Below are 19,746 nucleotides of genomic sequence, written 5' to 3' on the forward strand. Positions count from 1 at the left end.
CCAACATTGTGGTTGGAATACGGCTGAAAATGTCAGCTGTCCCAATACTTTTGCTGGAAGTTTTTGGAGATAGCTTGGTGCCTCTTTTGCTGAAAGGTTCATGTGCAAAACATGAGGCTAACAGCAGTTTTGTTCCTCATGTCTCAAACTAGCTTGCCAGTTTCATATTCCTGATGCATTACGAACTACCGCCTGCTAATTGTTAGCTGCAATGATTTGTGTGATAAACAAAAGTAGTATACAGTTGTGGGGGTGAGTGTTATGTCTCTAGTAAAGTGTAGATTTGTTAGATGGGAGTTATCTGATTAAATGAAAAAAAAAAAATCAAAACACACCCAGTTTCCCCCTCGACCTTCTCCTTCTGATGGAGACAAACGTTAGTGTGGATTCAAGATGCCACCCGGTTAACCGTTCCCCTGCTCGCTACATGCTGGAGTTTTATTTGTGTTTACTGAGAGCTGTAGGTCAGACACTGACACTGATTTCACACATTACACCAACACAAAGAAAGTTAAAGAAGGGTAAGGAAAGGATAAGAAGAGAAGAGTAATGGTAGAGTAGGAAAGAGAACAAGCGAAAGGACAGAGTAGGGTAAAGAAGAGAAAAGAAAAAGTGAAGGGTAGGGGAGAGGAAAGGATAGGGTAGAGAACAGAAGGAGAGGGTAAGGAAAAGATGAGGGGTAGAGCCAAGAAGAAATGAAAAGTGAAGGATAGGGTAGGGAAGAAATGAAAAGTGAAGGATAGGGTAAGGAAGTAAAGTGCCAGCAAGACATGCACTTAAGTCGATTTTTAGTTGTTGGACACCAACCAGGTCTCATCCACTGTTTTCAAGAGGAGGTCACGGCACACTTTTCCTGTTTCTTTATGACTTCCTTTCATACGAATGCTGGAGATCAAAAACACGACCCTGGTGTGAAACTGTTTCGAATTCCAGCCAGTTCTTTCCAAGTGAACTGTGACCTGCAAATCCGTATCATGTAACGACGTGCAGTCGATAGAAGACCTCCACCTCATGGTGTGACCTCTTCGGTAAAAAAATCCAAGATGGATGAAGCAGGGTTTAAACAACACAGCTTTAAAAATCAACATTAAAAACGGTATAATTTAACATTGACATGAAATGTTCATATGTTCGCAGTAGGTCTGAAAGTCTACTCTAAGACTCCCCACACTGAAAGAAAGCCAAACCGTTCTTTTTATTATATATAACGTTGTTCCCGGTCGAAGCGACACAAAGTTGCATGTATTTACAAAAGAAAATATTGTGTATAACATCAGGCTGCTAACGGTGACTCTATATCAATAGTTTAAATGGCGAGTGAGCTGAGTCGAGGTGTCCTGTGGGGACTCTCACTAACGAGAGTGATGTCACCTCCAGCATCCTGCATACAGGAGCCAGGATCTGAGACTGCAGCATCATAAAGCCACACGAGCACAAGTCTCATCCCTCCGGGCTTTAGGCATCGTTCTTTATATTACATAGAGCGACTTCGGGAGCGGCCCCTGCTCCTCACTTTTAAATTATATGTTTACTTCATGCTCTGGCATTTTCTATAACTTTATTTTTTACAGGGAAACCAAAGGCCTACTGCTTCCAGGATTGTAATTTGTCGGTGTGTCCCTCGCCGTGCGGACGCCAGAATGCCAGGGCATTCGACGATCCTCTCTTTCCTTTTCTTTTTCTGGAAGTCAAAATAAAGTAAAAAAAAATCTCTGGCACCAGGAATTCGGGTCAAAGTCAAGTTCATGTGGAAAAAGGCCACGTTCTTGTGTCCAGAGTCTGTTTTAAGTCCCTCACGGGAATCCATCACGTTTTCCTTTCGTCCATCTCAGGCACAATAAATACCGTCACATCGTTATAATAACTGCATATAAAAAAAAGTGGATTTCAGATCAGGGCTACAAAAGCATCTCTTCCCGCGTGTGAAGTTTGTCCCGTGTTAAAAGGTCACGCTTCTCTCAGGTCCGACCTGATGCTAGTCCACATGTCTGCAACAACCTTTTCGTTTTTGCAGGTCAAATACAAAATGTCTTCAAGAAGTCAGATCATGACTTGTCCACCAGGTTCCTCACCAAATCTGTGAAGGAATTTAAACTACAAGTGCGCACTACTAAGTTCACTATACGAAACACTTTCCAACACATTTAAGCGTTTGTGATTCCAGGCCGTCTGGTTTAGCATCTGCTCCTGACCTGAATGTCTACTCTAACAAGGATCGGCTGGCTGGGGAGGAAATAAGAAGGGGGGGATGAGTGGTGGGGGACGGGCTAGTCGACGAACTTGTGCGTGTCTCCATAGAGCCAGCGCTGGGGCGGGAGCGAGGCTTCGTTCAGGTGGTCGCACTGGTCGCTGCACTTGCAGGACTGGATGAACATGACGGCCTTCTCGAATCGCTCGCCGTCGGGGCAGGAGAAGACCACAGACGAGGTGCGGGTGCGGCGGGGGGAGCAGCAGCGACCGTCTCGGCAAACGCCACAGTAGTTTGGACGGTAGAGGCGAGTGCTGCGGCAGCCTGCATAGTGGAGACGTAACGGCTCGGGGGACTTCTGCGTGCGGGAACATTTCCTTCCCTTCTGTTAAAGACAAAAAGCAGACACAGGACATTAGCATTCAGGGGCAGTCAAAGACACGCAAGAAAGAGTAGCATATTTACCATTCAATTATCTATCTATCCACCCATCCATCCATCCATCCATCCATCTATCTCCTCCATGCTTGTTTTTGGTAAAGTACACTGTGCTACTAGTGTAGCAAATAGTGCTAGTATACACTTTATAGGCAAAAGTTTGTAGACATCCCATTACACATTTAGTCCCTATTTCCTCTTCCAATCGGCACCACTCTTCTGGGAAGATGTTCCACTAGATTCTGTGAAGATTTGTGTGAGATTTCATTGTCACAAGGGTGTTAGTAAAGTCAGGTACTGATGTAGGTGAGAAGGTGAGGAGACCTGAGGTGTAGTCAGCGTTCACATTCATGCCAAAGGTGTTCAATAGGGTTTATAGCAGGAGATCTTTCACACACTTCTAACCCATTTACATCCCCAGAGAGCTGGATTTGTGCACAGGGGCATTCTCAGGGTGGAACAGGTCTGGGTCTCCTAGTTCAAGTGAAGGGAAAATTTCATACTACAGCATATAAACACGTCCTGTACAACGATTTTGTGATAACAGTTTGGAGAAGAAGCACATACAGTATTGGCACATACTGCTAATAACTAGCTGTAATGATCCATGTGATGAAAGAAAAGATTTATATATTTCTATACAATTGTGTGCCTCCGATTTTGTGATAATACTTTGGGATGAACTACATCCGGCTGGAAAAGACCAGTGTTCCAATACTTTTGTCCAAACAGTGTATAAAACGTGGGGAAGTACACGGATATGTACAATGAAGTCCTTATTTATTACTTTTTTGACTTTGAATGTCTTCCTGTAAATGCTCATAAACAGATACTCTAAAGACTTTAGTGTCAAATAGGTCAGTCTATAGTTTGATTGAGCCAAAGTTTGTATCTAAGATCTATTTTAAAAAGGCATTACATATTAAAACTAATGCAGTACTAAGCTAATTAGCTGAAGCCAGTTTAGTATTAGCAGTAAACACAGCTAATTAGGCTAGCTAACTGACAGAAGGCTTGAGGTCTTTTTATGTATTTAGCTTAAAAAGAGCTTTATACCAGGAGGTAAACATGTGGAAATGATGCAGAGATATTTATAAAACAATTTGAAAAGATATTTTGGATATAGATTTATAAATATGTCTTCCATTACTGTGACCTATCGCTAATCTTTTCATGAGGTGGATGGAAACGTGTGTGACAGGTGTTCTAGAGAAGGACGGTGAAGGTCGATATAAATAAGAGAAGCACTTGGCATTAGCCAGCAGCTTTTCATGGGCAGTTCAGAGGCAGTTCAAAGAAAGTTCAGAGGCACCATTGTGTCACATTCACCCCATACCCCTTACAATAACGACAGGTGCTCGAGATGTTAGCAGAATTAACTTCCCCATGAGATGCACATGGGTTGTCCAGATCCCATGGTGTTTCCCGGTGTAGACAGAGACACGTGCATCGTGTGTGTAATCATAGAAAACTCTCCTTATGAACATCTGATTTCCAGAGGTTCCAGTTGTTTGTGTCTTTAAGCACATTTTCCAAGTTGTGATCACAACGAAAAAATTCGACTGGCCTCTTAGGACTTCCGTTTCCTGGGTGGGATTCCTCAAAGGAGAGGACGTACACGTGTGCGGTTTCACGTCGACTCACTCCAGCGCACTGAAACTGGAAATGAAAGCAGTTACCTTTACAGGCACAGCCATGGAGCTGCAGGGTCTGATGGTGCACAGTCGCGTCTCCTTCACCAGCTTGCACTGAGCGTTCTGATTGGTGACTCGGGAGGACACGCCCATACCACAACTCCGAGAGCACGGAGACCACTTCGTAGTCTGGAGCACACACTTATCAGGGCTTCCTGGTTTCTTCCAGGCTAAAGAGAGGAGGGAAGTGAGATGAAAGAGAGAGATATGAAAAGGGAGATGGAGAGAGAGAGAGAGAGAGAGAAGGGATTGAGAGTGTGAAAAAGGGGAAAATGGATAGAGAGGAAAAGGGATTAAAGGTAGAAAAAGAAAGATGAGTGAGGTGAGAGAGAGGAGAAAGGGAGAGGGGAGAGATAGAGGTAGATAGAGTGAGAGGGAAAGAAAGATGTGGGTAGAGAGTGAGCGGGATAGAGAGGAAAAGGAAAAGAAAGGGAAAGAGGGATAGAGAATGAGAGAAGGAGAAAGGGAGAGTGAGAGAGGGATAGAAAGTGAGAAAGGGAGAGGAAAAGGTGATAGAGAGAGGAGAAAGAGAGAGAGAAAGAGGAAGAAAGAGAGAGAGAATGAGAGAGGGGAGAGAGATAGAGGTAGATAGAGTGAGAGGGAAAGAAAGATGTGGGTAGAGAGTGAGCGGGATAGAGAGGAAAAGGAAAAGAAAGGGAAAGAGGGATAGAGAATGAGAGAAGGAGAAAGGGAGAGGAAAAGGTGATAGAGAGAGGAGAAAGAGAGAGAGAGAAGAGAGAGAGAGAGAAGAGAGAGAGAGAGAGAGAGAGAAGAGAGAGAGAGAAAGAGGAAGAAAGAGAGAGAGAGAGAGAGAGAGAGAGAAAGAGGAAGAAAGAGAGAGAGAGAATGAGAGAGGGGGAGAGAGAGAGAGAGAGAGAGAGAGAGAGAGAGAGAGAGAGAGAGAGAGAGAGAGAGTCACAACACAAGCACCATTCACTAAACCCCCAACAAAATGCTAAGTGCTTCAGGCAAATATATATATATATATATACGCGTGTGTGTGTGTGTGTGTGTGTGTGTGTGTGTGTGTCTGGTTCCCAAGGCTTCGTTGGAAAACAGTCCTGCAGCACTCGAAGGCAAATGCAAACATGGTTAAAGGAAAATAAAACCCGCCTTCGTGTATGCGTGCGTACTGTCACGAATCGTGCAAAAGTTTTGGAAACATGAAAACAAGCGAATTCTAATAGATGGAAAAACTTGTGCGCAGTTTTATGGGAAGGTCGTAACTTGGAGATTGAGGCATTGAATCCAAAGGTCATGAGCTCAAATCCCAGCCACAACAAGCTGCAAATCATGGGCCCCTGAGTAAGGCCCTTAACCCCGTAGCTGCTCAGTTGTATAAATGAAAGTCTGGATAAGTGGCAGCTTGGTGATGGTGGGATTTGAACTTGTGACCTTCTGATCAAAAGTCCGATCAAAGGTTTCTCACCAGTCATGCGTTTGTGACTGCGTAGCTTCTCCCACTTCTTCCCCAGTTCCATCAGCTCGTTACTCAACGTGTTGTCTGCCCTGGCTGGATAATTCTGAGGGTAGTGCTTGGGGAAGTGTTTAGGGAAGGGTGCAAGGTGAGGGTAGATGTATGGAGGTGTCTGTGGGGCTCTGTAGATAGGGGGCAGCACTGAGGAGCCACTGTGGCAGTCCACACTCAGGCAGCACTGTCCCGGTACTTTGATCAGCCCCGGTGAGGGGCAAGCAGGAGACGCCAGGAGCACTTCTGTGGGGCAGAGGGGCACACAGCCCACAGCACCGTCGATGCACGTGCACTGGTGCTTACAGCCTGCGTTGAAGTCCTCGCCGTTCTGGTAGATACGCCCGTTGTACTCACACGAGCGGCCTTCCAGCTTCGCTGTAACACAACAGGTTATTTACCCCCAAAATTGTTTAGAGTTTGGTGTCTCTTGCAGATTAGCGTTGATGCTAACATAGCTAGTATAGCTAGTCTAGTTTAGCATAAATTGTCACTATAGCATTATTTAAAAATCTCTAATATTATCATCTAAATTGCTTCTTAACACGAAGTCTACGCTGCATATGCGAGTGTGACGTGTGAGGAGTGTGTGATGATTTAGAGCTGGCATTTGCACTATGCTAACCTGGAGGCTAACCAAAATTATTATTAGCAACGACAAGCAAAACCCAATGAAGCGTCTGGTGTGATTAATGTTATTTGTGGACTTTCCATTAATATGTTTGTCTCTCCAGCTGAAAATATACAGCATTCATTAAAAAGAAGAGCTAATAACACTGGAATGAGAGACACTGCAGCCTCCAAATCCCTTTCACAAATAACGTTTTTACAGGATTTTCGAATACAGCTTTATTCTCAGGGCAGGGTGGAATTTTAACGTGTTTACAGCAGGTTTGGTTTGAATCGAGCACTGGCACTGTCCATCATGCCCAACTTCATGCTTCAACAAAACCCTCAACCCAAACCCTCTAATAGTTCCTTTATATAGCAGTGTATAAATACTCCGGAATGTATGAGGCAACTTGGGCCGAAATTCGATCCAGCTCGGAGTCGGGATGGAGCTCGGAGAGGAAAACACTGCACCGACACTGCGTTATTTCACATGCGGTGAAGTTACATGGACCAGTAACCATGATAACTTCAAACATAATGGAAAAAAATTACGCTTCTGTTAATCTATAAAGAGTTAGCATATTGTATCAATACAGTCAGATGATACAAGCGACTAGAGGGGGTCTGATTTTACTGAAAAATATTTATATGTTAAAAACATCCAAAGTTAAAAGTATCCATGAGACAATGTAGCTAAATGTAGGCATTGGTAAAAAAGAGGCAAATTAATGCATATGGTGTAATTGATTGTGTCCTGAGGGTCGCGTTTTATTATTACAATTGATGGGCAGGTACATATTAAATTTGTCTACAGCCTGTTCTGCAACTTTATCAACAAATATATATAAATAAATATAGAATATAGACAAGATTGCCATGTGCTTTTTGCTGTTATAACAACCTAAAACGCATCGACTGCATCCACACTTTAGTTTTTAATCGTTTCCCAATTCGCTCATCCACACTGAAACGTCTGAAAACGTTCACGAGCGAAATGTAAGAAACTCAGACCCGCATTATTTCCGCCTGTCGTTTAAAATGCGCCATCGTTATCCGAAAGCCTCGATTTTTACACAGCGTTCACACAAACGGAGCTTTTAAATCGATCCACTTTGGAGAGAGTTTCCAAAAAGCTACGTTTTTGTTGAAAACGCCATCTCGGTGTGGACGGAAGACAAAAACCCAGAGGAGAATATACATTTTCAAACCAAACCGTATTAGTGTGGACGTTGCCTAAAGTGTCGTGGGCCATGTTTCCTTAAAGAATCTCGACAATAATACAGTCCATTTAAAGTTTGGATAATACCTGCATGTTTCAATCGAGACGATGTTGTTTTGTGCAAATCCTCCCGAGAAGGTTGTTTTCCCATAGAAATAAAACCCAGTAGGATCTTAAGATCCTTCCCTTTATTTATTCTTTCTTTTTTTTCTTGCACCAACATACCGAACACAGAATAGATACCGGATTTAGCTGATATTTTACTGTTTGTCTGAATAATCATATTTGTGTGCAAATCCGACAGCACGACTCACCCCTGCAGATTCCGCGAATGCTGCCAACGTCGTTGCCGTAATTACACTCGAGCCCCTTGTGGTAGTCACATGGCCAGCCCTCGTGGCAGTCCTGGTTCAGCTGAGCGGCACAAACCTTACAACACCCGCAGCCATCGGGTACCAAACTCACACCTGGAGGACACACGGGGCGCTCAGGAGGGCACTCGCACTCCCTTGGGCATCCTGCCTCAGCCTGATGGGAGGAGAGAAGGGTACAACCGATCAAACACTTGGGCAAGAGATGAGCGGAATCGACCACATGTAAGGGAATAAATCGCGATAGATTCAAGAGATTCTCAGAGGTCCTCACTTGCTTCTGCGATATCAAATAAATACAACTCTGCCTTTTTCTCTAAGTAGGGGTCTGATTAATGTTATCATATAACCTGGGGTTGAAAGTGAACATTAGCCAAGTGGGACTCCACCGAAAGAGGAAAACTGAGCGTTCACATTCAGTCCAAAGGTGTTCAATAGGGTTGGAGCTCCACAGCAGGAGATCTTCCACACACTTTCAACCCATGTAAAGCAGATCTTTAAAGTAAATTGGAAGTTTGTACCACCGATTTCAGCAGCCAGACAGGTTTTCTTTACCTCATGAACAGACACTGTACAAAGTTTTAACATCTTACAGACAACTCACAATGATGACTGGAATATTATATCCTCCTGAATATATTCAGCATCATTTCGCAGATTTCTGTATCTGGGGTGTCCAATCTTTTCCACAAACAGCCGGTGTGGGTGCAGGGTTTTTATTCCAACTCATCAAGTCCACACCAAATTCTACCTGTTCAAATCTAATGGATTTCACACACACGATTAAAATATTTGATCACGATTAATCGCATGATTGTCATGAGTGAACTCGAGATTAATCGCAACTTATTCGCACATTTTTATCTGTTCTAAATGTACCTTACATTTATATTTTTTAAATTTTTTTAATACTTTAATCAATATGTTCATGGACAATTATTGATGCTTTATGCAAATGTTTGTTTATTATTAGTGAAACCAAACTCAACATGGAGCATAAAAACACAATATTCTTGTAAATGTTTGAAAGTAATAACGGTGTTTTAAATGACGTAAATTATCAGGACACTAAATGTAACTTTTTACGGAATGTTTCCACACGGACGATTTTAATTGCCGGATTTTAGCGGCTTCATTTTGTCAGCCCTTATATTATATTATATTATATTATATTATATTTATATATATATATATATATATATATATATATATATATATATATACACATTCACCCAGGGAAGTGGTATCTCAGTGGTTAATGCTCTGGGTTACTTATCGGAATGTCAAGCCACAATATTTCCAAGCTGCCACTTTTGGGGCCCTTGAGCAAGGCCCTTATCTCTTTCTGCTCCAGCTTTCAAACATTGTTGGGATATACAAAGAAATTATTTTACTGCGTAGTAAGAAATTACATGAGACAAGCAAAAAAAAAAAATAATAAAAAAACACTTTTCATATTTAGTTTGCAGTCATATGGCTACTGAATTCTGCATTCTGATTGCTGAGGAAGTGTTTTAGTTATTTTGTTTTCAGCACCTCTGACTGTAGTTCAGTTCCAAATCTCAGGTGTATATTAAAATGTTTGTTTTCATAAGTTATCATTTCTTTCTTTTTTATGATTTTTTATAACAAAAACTATGCAGTAGGAAATCCAAATTGTGTTGTTTTCCTTCCTCCTCCCCTCCTCTTCATCTTCCAAAAAACCCACTAATGCAATCCTACATACAGCAAAATCAATTCTAGAATATTTTGACTAAGCGATAGATAAATAAACTCGGCTGAATGGGACGTTATAGTTTCTATAGTAAGGAGGATTTGAATGATGAAAATGTTGAAACAAATTGTTAAGCAATGAGAAGCATTGAGATGGTGACATTTCCTGGAAATGGCATGGAATGAGTCTCAAGTGTCAGGGCTTTATGACAATGACTACAGTCTTCTCGCCGCAGTTTTTCGGTCACGTGACCGAGCAGAGTTTAACTTCAATAGAGAGAAAGAGTGAAATAAGAGACTTGTGAGGAGACAAATGTGTACAGCTGCTAGAATGTAGGTTTTATGTAAGTTTTTAGCAAAACATAATGTACAGTGTTGCACTCTATAAAGACGCGTTTATCCTAAAGATGTTCGGAGATCTTCCACACACTTCCAACCCACGTAAAGCAGATCTTCATGGAGCTGGCTTTGGGCACTTTGTCATGCTGGAGCAGGTTTAGGTCTCCTAGTTTAGATAAAGGGAAAATTTCATGTTACTGATTTCAAACACGTCTGATAAAATTAACTGTAAGGTTCTTTGGGGAACTAAAAATGGTTCTTTCTACATCATTGCTGTGAGGGAAGACCATGACCCTACCAAGAGGATATAAAGATTGATTCGTTTCCTGTTCTATTAAAAGACCCACAGATTTGTTCGTTCAGCACATAAACTGATCAAGAGATGCGCTGTTGAGTTTTCCAGCATCTCTAGTGTAAATAGAGTGCTTTTGAGGTCTTCTTGGTGATTAGCTCGAGTTTAGTTTAGATGAGGTTTTCAGTGACGGTGTGCCAGGTCCAGGCTGTAGAACTGAAGGTATCTTGTCTGACGTGCGTAGCTTCAACGTCAAATCTGGCATGGTTTCTCTAAACCGTTGTTTAGAGGAGTGGTTCATAATCGCTTAAACCGTTAAACCATTCACATTGAGCTGATCAGTGTTTACTCTGTTCACACACACACACACGGATTATTTGCGTATACAGCTTTCAGGTGTCCATACCGATGTTTCCTTAAACTCCTTAACAAAGTGCACTATGTCCTGCTTCTTGGAGTAGTTTATAGAGTTGTTTTTTTAAATCCAGGATACAAGACTGAGAGCTGCTCATTGGGTTTTGGATTTATTGCGTTTCCATTTGCACGAAAAGGTGAAAAGAGCTCTTTAGAAAGCAGTTCTGATTTCCACCTGACAGTTTCTGGATAATTGCGTAGCTGTTCTTCGTCTCACTGAGCTGAGTTTGTGGTACTCTCTCATGCAGGCCATTTAGTCCAATCAGAGTGTGTGTGTGTGTGTGTGTGTGTGTGTGTGTGTGTGTGTGTGTGTAACACCCTACTACACTCTCCAAATCAACACACACAAACACACAGAGACACCTCCGACCTCCTCAAGGTTCTCCTCCCTTCTCAAAGCAAAACCTGTTTCAGATGTGGGCCAGAGATAATTCCTATTTACCCGACCTTTTCCCTTTTTCTGAATGACTCTGGCAGCGATTCTGGAAATCAGTGCCAGAAGGGGACTAAAGGGTCTGTCTGTTCCCGAGCGACGTCTGTTCCGAGCTCTTTTTACTGCTACTAATGGTTTAAATACCTGAAACGAGATTTTTACCAGACACACAGAGATGTTTTATAACACTAATGGGACAGAGTACAAGAAATATAGTGTGTGTGCACGTGTGTGTGTGTGTGTGTGTGTGTAATATTTTGAAAATCTTTATATCATCATGACAGAACCTAACAGAAGATCTTTAATCAGGATTGAGCTGAAATCTAGAAACCAGTCTACTTAAGGATCTTTTTTCTTTTTACTTATATTTACAGCAAAGTATCCCAGTGTGTGTGTGTGTGTGTGTGTGTGTGTGTGTGTGTCGGGTTAAATAAATAATGTTAATAAATAAATAATTAAATCATCTCAGCTTTACTGCTTATATTAAATAAATTCTCAGGTTGAGGATGAAAAGGTGCCAAGAAAAAACAGTCCTTTCCCCCTGCTCCATAGAAGAACCGATCCTGGTTCCTCGAAGAACCCTTTGGTTGGTTTGCTCTCATGAATAATGAGTTCACATCACAAACAATCACATGATGTATATATTCATAGGAAGAAATTTTGTTTTTTATTTATATAAGGCACCAAATTATTTAAACCATCACGAGGTTCTTCAAGGAACCAGGATGATGCTCTGAAGAAGAAAAAAAACAGAGAGACTTCTTCTTCTCATTAACTCAGTTAATGTGGCGAGTATTAGGATTGTATTCATTAAATGAACCTGTACTGAAGGAGATTTAAAGAGGTCTCATTTTGAGAACTTCTCATAAGAACCATTATGGTTCCTCAAAGAACCGTTTGGTGCCTTTTTTTAATGGATGATCAAATCATTTCTGACCATGAATGTCTACATTGCGCAGAAGATTCGTTGTGGTGTGAAAGAATTAACTGGTCTCCAAGTAAAATCCATAAAAAAGCCTTTAAAAAGCCATTTTGACGCTTTGGTATTGGGATGGTGCCCTCTAGAGTAAACATGTTGTACTGTAACTATAGAGGAGCATTTGATCTGGAGATCTTTAGATCCTGTAAATCAGTGATCAGAACAGAACATGGTTTACTCACCCAGTCCTGGGCCACCATCATGAAGAGAAGAAAGCAGAGTACATCCCTCATCTTCAGCAACAAAAGTCAAAGCCAGGGGAGAAGGTTTCTGGATTTCTTTATGCTGAAGGTGTCGGTGGAGAAACACTGAGAATAGCGTCCAGGTAAATGATGTCTTTGACAAATGTAAGGAGGAAAAAAAAAGGAAGAGGAAGAAGAAGAAGAAGTCCAGTGTACACAGTTCACGGTGAAGTCCGACTCATTGGGCGCTTTTTTATTGGAATCACTTTTATATATAAGACATTTGCACGTTCTGGAGACGCCCCGCCCACCGCCAGCGGCCGAGCCAATCAAAGATATTGATGCGGGAAAGGTAGGGACATTGGGGGCGTGGCCTCGCAGATCAATGCGGTCATTCATAAAATTTAGATTTACTACACACCGGGATCGCAGTGTTTATTTATACCCGAGCGGAGAGAAGACATTTTTTACCGGCGCTTTGAAATCGCTCATAACTTCCCCGTCTGACCGCTGCTTAGTGACAAACTGGATAAATATGTTCAGCTGCCTCCTGTGTGTTACACGTGCCATTAAAAACACCCATTAGCAAACACTGTTCTCCTCCAGGGTTCTGGAGAAGTGATCAAGTTATGAACAGACAGATACTCACTCACTCATACACTCACACACTCACTCACACACACTCACACACACTCACACACACTCACTCACTCATACACTCACACACTCACTCACACACACTCACACACACTCACACACACACTCACACACACTCACACTCACTCACACACTCACTCACACACTCACTCACACACTCACTCACACACACTCATACACACACACTCACTCACTCACACACTCACATACACTCACACACACACTCATACACACACTCACACACTCACATACACTCACACACACACACTCACTCACTCACTCACTCATACACACACACTCACTCACACTCACACCACTCACTCACTCACACACCTCATACACTCACACACACACTCACTCACTCACTCACACACACTCATACACTCCACACACACTCACTCACTCATACACTCACACACTCACTCACTCACTCACACACTAATACACACTAATACACTCACACACTCACACACACACACTCATACACTCACACACACACTCACACACTCACACACACACTCACTCACTCACACACTCACTCACTCACTCACACACACTCACACACACTCATACAGTCATACACACTCATACACTCACTCACACACTCATACACACACTCACACACTCACACACTCACACACACACTCATACACTCACACACTCACTCACACACACTCACACACACTCATACACTCACACACACACTCACTCACTTATACACTCACACACTCACTCACTCACTCACACACACTAATACACACTAATACACTCACACACTCACACACACTCATACACTCACTCACACACTTATACACTCACACTCACACACACTCACACACACTCATACACACACACTCACTCACTCACTCACTCACTCACTCACACACACTCACACACACTCATACACTCACACTCATACACTCACACACACTCACTCACTCACTCACTCACTCACTCACACACACTCACTCACTCACTCACTCACTCACTCACTCACACACACTCATACAGTCATACACACACTCATACACTCACACACACTCACTCACTCACTCACTCACTCACTCACTCATACACACTCACTCACTCACACTCACACACTCACTCACTCCTCACTCACTCACACACTCACACTCATACACACTCACTCACTCACTCACTCACTCACTCACACACTCACTCATACACTCACACACTCACTCACACACACACTCATACACTCACACACACACTCACTCACTCATACACTCACACACTCACTCACTCACACACACTCACTCACACACTCACTCACACTCACTCACTACACTCACACACTCACTCACTCATACACTCACTCACTCACTCACCACACACTCACACACTCATACAGTCATACACACACTCACACTCACACACACACTCACTCACTCACTCACTCACTCATACACACTCACTCACTCACTCACTCACTCACTCACTCACACACACTCATACAGTCATACACACACACTCATACACTCACACACTCACTCCTCACTCACTCACTCACTCACTCATACACACTCACTCACTCATACACTCACACACTCACTCACTCACTCACACACACTCACACACACTCATACACACTCACTCACTCACTCACTCACTCACACACCTCACTCACTCACTCACTCCACACTCACTCACTCACACACTCATACACTCACACACACACTCACTCACTCATACACTCACACACTCACTCACTCACCACACACACACACACTAATACACTCACACACTCACTCACACACACTCATACACTCACACACACACTCACTCATACACTCACACTCACTCACACACACTCACACACTCATACACTCACTCACTCACTCACACACTCACACACTCACTCACACTAATACACACTCACTCACTCAAACACACGCATACAGTCATACACACACTTATACACACACTCACTCACTCATACACTCATACACACACTAATACACACTCACTCACTCATACACACTAATACACACACACTCACTCACTCATACACACACTAATACACACACTCACTCACTCATACACTCACTGATACACTCATAACAAACACTCACTCATACACTCACTCACACACTCACTCACACACACTCATACAGTCATACACACACTCATACACTCACACACACTAATACACACACTCACTCACTTATACACTCATACACTCACTCACTCACACACTCACTCTCTCATACACTCATACACCCATACACACACTAATACACACACTCACTCACTCATACACTAATACACACTCACTCACTCATACACTCACGCACTCACTCACTCACTCACACACACTCATACACTCATACACACACTTATACACACACTCACTCACTCATACACACACTATTACACACACTCACTCATACACTCGCTGATACACTCATACACACACTAATACACACACTCACTCATACAAACACTAATACACACTCACTCACTCACACACTCACTCATACACTCCATACACACACTCACTCATACACTAATATACACACTCACTCCCTCATACACTCACACACACACTAATACACACACTCACTCACTCATACACTCATACACACACTAATACACACACTCACTCACTCACTCACACACTCACTCATACACTCACACACTCACTCCTCACTCACTCACTCACTCACTCACTCACTCACTTATACATTCATACACTCATACACACACACACTCACTCACTCACTCACTCATGCATTCATACACTCATACACACACACTTACTCACTCACTCATACACTCATACACTCCATACACACACTAATACACACACTCACTCACTCATACACTCATACACACTAATACACACACTCACTCACTCACTCATACACTCACTGATACACTCATACACACACTCACTCACTCACTCACTCACTCACTCACTCACTTATACATTCATACACTCATACACACACACACACTCACTCACTCACTCACTCACTCATGCATTCATACACTCATACACACACTTACTCACTCACTCATACATTCATACACTCATACACACACTCACTCACTCACTCACTCACTCATACACTCATACACACACTCACTCACACATACGCACACACACACACACACACACACACACACTCACACACACAAACACAAACACACACATATACACACACAAACACACACCAATAAAAGCTATAATTAGACGTTATAGTCCTTGTTCTTTTCTATTATGGTCCAGCCAATTACAGCTACACACACACACACACACACACACACACACACACACACACACACACCAATAAAAGCTATGACGAGACACAATAGTCTTTTCTATTAAAGTTCAGACCAAATTACAGCTAAACAACACACACACACACACACACACACACACACACACACACACACATTCCGCATGCACATGGGTCACGACCCAATCACCTGGCGTGGTCCTTAACAATAACACACCATGTACGTGTAGCATAGTCACCATACATTCATAGTGCTGTAATAGGAGACAGAAAGACAAAAAAGTCGCATCAAAATATAACATTTTAAAACTCTGGGGATAAAAAAAATGGACGAGATTTTTTTTTTTAAGTAAGAGATGAGAATAAAGAAGTGTTCTTGTAGGCATTAGCTGCTAGGCAGATATAATCACATAGCAGAAGCTAGGTCTTACTAATAACTGGGATAGTGAGTTAATGAGCTAGCCGTATTAGCTATTTCTCATTATGGCAGAACTTATAGAGGTTTTGTTAGCGAGTGATGCTAAGTGTTTTTACAGTGTCATATAAATGTAAGTCTTTTCTCACTAATTGTCCAACAATTCAGTTAAAAATATTTATTCTATTTTTACATTTAATATATTGTGTAAAATGCAATTTTTTAAATGGACCTAATGGTTATAATGGGAACTGTAGTGGTTTTGTAAGAAGCTTTAAGTAAGAAGTCTCTGTTGGTTGCCAATGGTGATATGTTACTTTCAATTATGTCTAATGGACCATTTGAATACCATATACCATGTAATTAAGGACCATTAAAATACCATTAGATTTTACATGCTAGTATCTACTGGACACCATTAGAGACCATTAGGATTAATCAGCCAAATTCCAATATGCTTCTACAATGGATTTGTCTATAAATAGGGTATGTAATGTAAATCATGTGGTGTTGGTTTTAATGGTTAACAGCTGATGGTTGATGTATTGGTATTTGCACTGGAAAACATTAGCATTTTTTAAAATAATAGTTCCTCTTGTTTTCCAGCAGGATGTAAAGGTTCAGTAATTGTACTGACAGTCAACATTTACCTCAGTAATGTGGGTGAGTTACTGACAAACGACTCCTTACAACTAAAACTTAATGTTTATCACAATTATGATGGACTAATAACTGTATTTCTGGTGTAGGATATAAATAAAAACACTAAATACATCCAGCTTCTTGCTGTGTTGTGGAAAAAGAGGCAGAATATTTCTTTAAAACACTGTTTAGACAACACAACAAAACTGTCAGGAAGATCAACATTTACCTCAGACGTGTTGGTCAACTACTGAAAAAAGTCTCCATAAAACCGTTTTTACGATTAGCATTAACGTCTAATTCAACTTTATGGGTTTTGGGAAACAATTTCCATCACTGACGTTTGTTTGTGTGCGATTTATCTTGGCGAAAAAACACAACAGTGTTCCAATGAACCGACTTCATTTCAATCTCTGATGTTATGCGGTGTTTGTTTATTAATTTTCCTAAACACAACTAACTAGAAAGCTGTAGCATCACACTTCATGGTGAGTTTGTAAGCAGGAAACAGGCCGTGAAATCAGCGTGAGTGATACACACTCTGTCATTACGCTTCTCAGACCTCGCTTTTGTTTAATGAGAGATCAAAGGCTCGTTCGTTTGTTCTTGCTCCATCTTTCATTTCAGGAGCGTTCGTTCTTTCATTTCAGACCGACCGCTCACACACACACACACACACACGCTCACACACACACACACACACACACACACACACACACACACACACACACAATCTTCCAGTTTCCCCAACACCATGTTTCTCTTATTTATTTATTTATTTATTTATTTATTTATTTATTTATTTATTTACTGTTAGTTTTGTTTATTTTATTTTATTGTCATTTTCTTTTTCTTTCTTTCTTTCTTTCTTTCTTTCTTTCTTTCTTTCTTTCTTTCTTTCTTTCTTTCTTTCTTTCTTCCTTTCTTTCTTTCTCTCTCTCACTCCCTCTCGATTTTTTCACCTGTTACTTTTCTCTTCTTTGCGCCTTATCAGTAAAAAAATGGTGTGTCTATATGAAAAAAACCTACATATTCTCGATTCATGCAGGGTTTTTTAGTTTTTACGTCTCACATGGTAAACAATCTGACGTGATGAAGGTTATTTCCAGGAAACGTCTGGACAAAAAAAAAGGTCACATCTGGTTTCAGATGTAAAAAATCAGTGAGCGAAGTATGGAGGAATGATGGAGAGAGGACGAGAGTGTGTGTTTGTTCAGTGTTGTAGATGAAAAAGAGACACACCTATTCCACCACACCCGAGAGCAATACACACACACACACACACACACACACACACACACACACAATGTTCATACTGGCCATTAAGTCATAGTGTGTGTAATCTTAAGCATTGCATATATATATATATGTGTGTGTGTGTGTGTGTGTGTGTGTGTGTGTGAGATGATGATGATGATGATGATGAATGAGGCACATTTTGTTCCAAAACAGAGGAAGCTAGACAGAAAAAAAACAAGTATTCATACCGAGCGAGAGGCGGGAGGAATTAGGAATTTAAGTCTCACAGATATTTATAACTTTAAACAGGAACTGCAGTGTTGACTTCCCAAACAGTCTCTCCCACACACACACACACACACACACACACACACACACACACACACACACACACACAGGGGCAATAAGACAGGTAATGACCCCTGGAGCATTTATAGTAAGTATCGGTTGATACTAAGCAGCTGTTATTTATTGTGATATTTTGTATAGTGATTATGTAAGTAACTCTGTGATTAAGGCGTTACTGTGACCAGTCTGGGACTCGATTATTTCCCCATAACAGCACGATTCAATCACCACAGCACAGCCAATCAGGGATCACACTGCGCTGCTTATTAAAATGGCACTCGTACTCTGTCTCTAGAAGGCAAGATGAAAAAAAATAAAACATTCATTAACATTATGATCACCTGCTTAATATTGACTTGTTCTGTGGCTTTGCAGCCCCAAACACAACAAACTGTGATGCATCATCAGAATCAGTGTTAACTTTTTCAGTAATGTGAGCTACATCAGATCGTCTGTAGGATCAGACCACACGGACCAGCCTTCGCTCCCCACGTGCGTTAATGATCCTCGGCAGTCCACGACCCTGTCACCACTGTTCCATCCTTGGAGCACTTGATGGATACTGACCACAGACCAGGAACATCCCACAAGAGATGCAGTTTTGATGATGCTCGGACCCAGTCGTCTAGACGTCTCAATCTGTCTCTCAAATCCTTACTCTCGCCCATTTTGCTGCTTCTAACGTCATCTTTGAGGACAAAATGTTCACTTGTGGTCTAATAAATAAATCCACTTTCCAGCATGTTCTACAGTACAAACCTGTGCTAATGTACTGTATTTTTCTTCTTCTTCTTTCGGCTGCTCCCATTAGGGGTCTTCACAGCGGATCATCCATCTCCA

General features: G+C 41.7%; 1 protein-coding gene across 1 annotated transcript; it reads right to left on the reverse strand.

Annotated features, from left to right (window-relative positions):
• Positions 1-1,544: 1,544 nt before the first annotated feature.
• On the reverse strand, positions 1,545-12,918 carry si:ch211-106h11.3 (CCN family member 1). The gene is made up of 5 exons (XM_046844183.1): positions 12,343-12,918; positions 7,934-8,147; positions 5,750-6,166; positions 4,306-4,490; positions 1,545-2,573 (listed from the first exon to the last, which is right to left on the reverse strand). The coding sequence occupies exons 1-5, from the start codon at positions 12,391-12,393 to the stop codon at positions 2,268-2,270; spliced, it is 1,173 nt and encodes a 390-aa protein (XP_046700139.1). The 5' UTR covers positions 12,394-12,918; the 3' UTR covers positions 1,545-2,267.
• Positions 12,919-19,746: the final 6,828 nt, after the last annotated feature.

The sequence above is a fragment of the Silurus meridionalis genome, chromosome 29 (assembly GCF_014805685.1).
Source record: "Silurus meridionalis isolate SWU-2019-XX chromosome 29, ASM1480568v1, whole genome shotgun sequence".
Lineage (NCBI taxonomy): Eukaryota > Metazoa > Chordata > Actinopteri > Siluriformes > Siluridae > Silurus > Silurus meridionalis.

Excerpts from the sequence above, each read along its gene's own strand:
- si:ch211-106h11.3 (XM_046844183.1), bottom strand. The coding sequence starts at position 12,393 with ATGAGGGATGTACTCTGCTTTCTTCTCTTCATGATGGTGGCCCAGGAC. Across the intron at positions 8,148-12,342 it reads TGATGGTGGCCCAGGACTGG|GCTGAGGCAGGATGCCCAAG; the intron begins GTGAGTAAACCA and ends TCCTCCCATCAG. Across the intron at positions 4,491-5,749 it reads CAGTCACAAACGCATGACTG|CCTGGAAGAAACCAGGAAGC; the intron begins GTGAGAAACCTT and ends TCCTCTCTTTAG.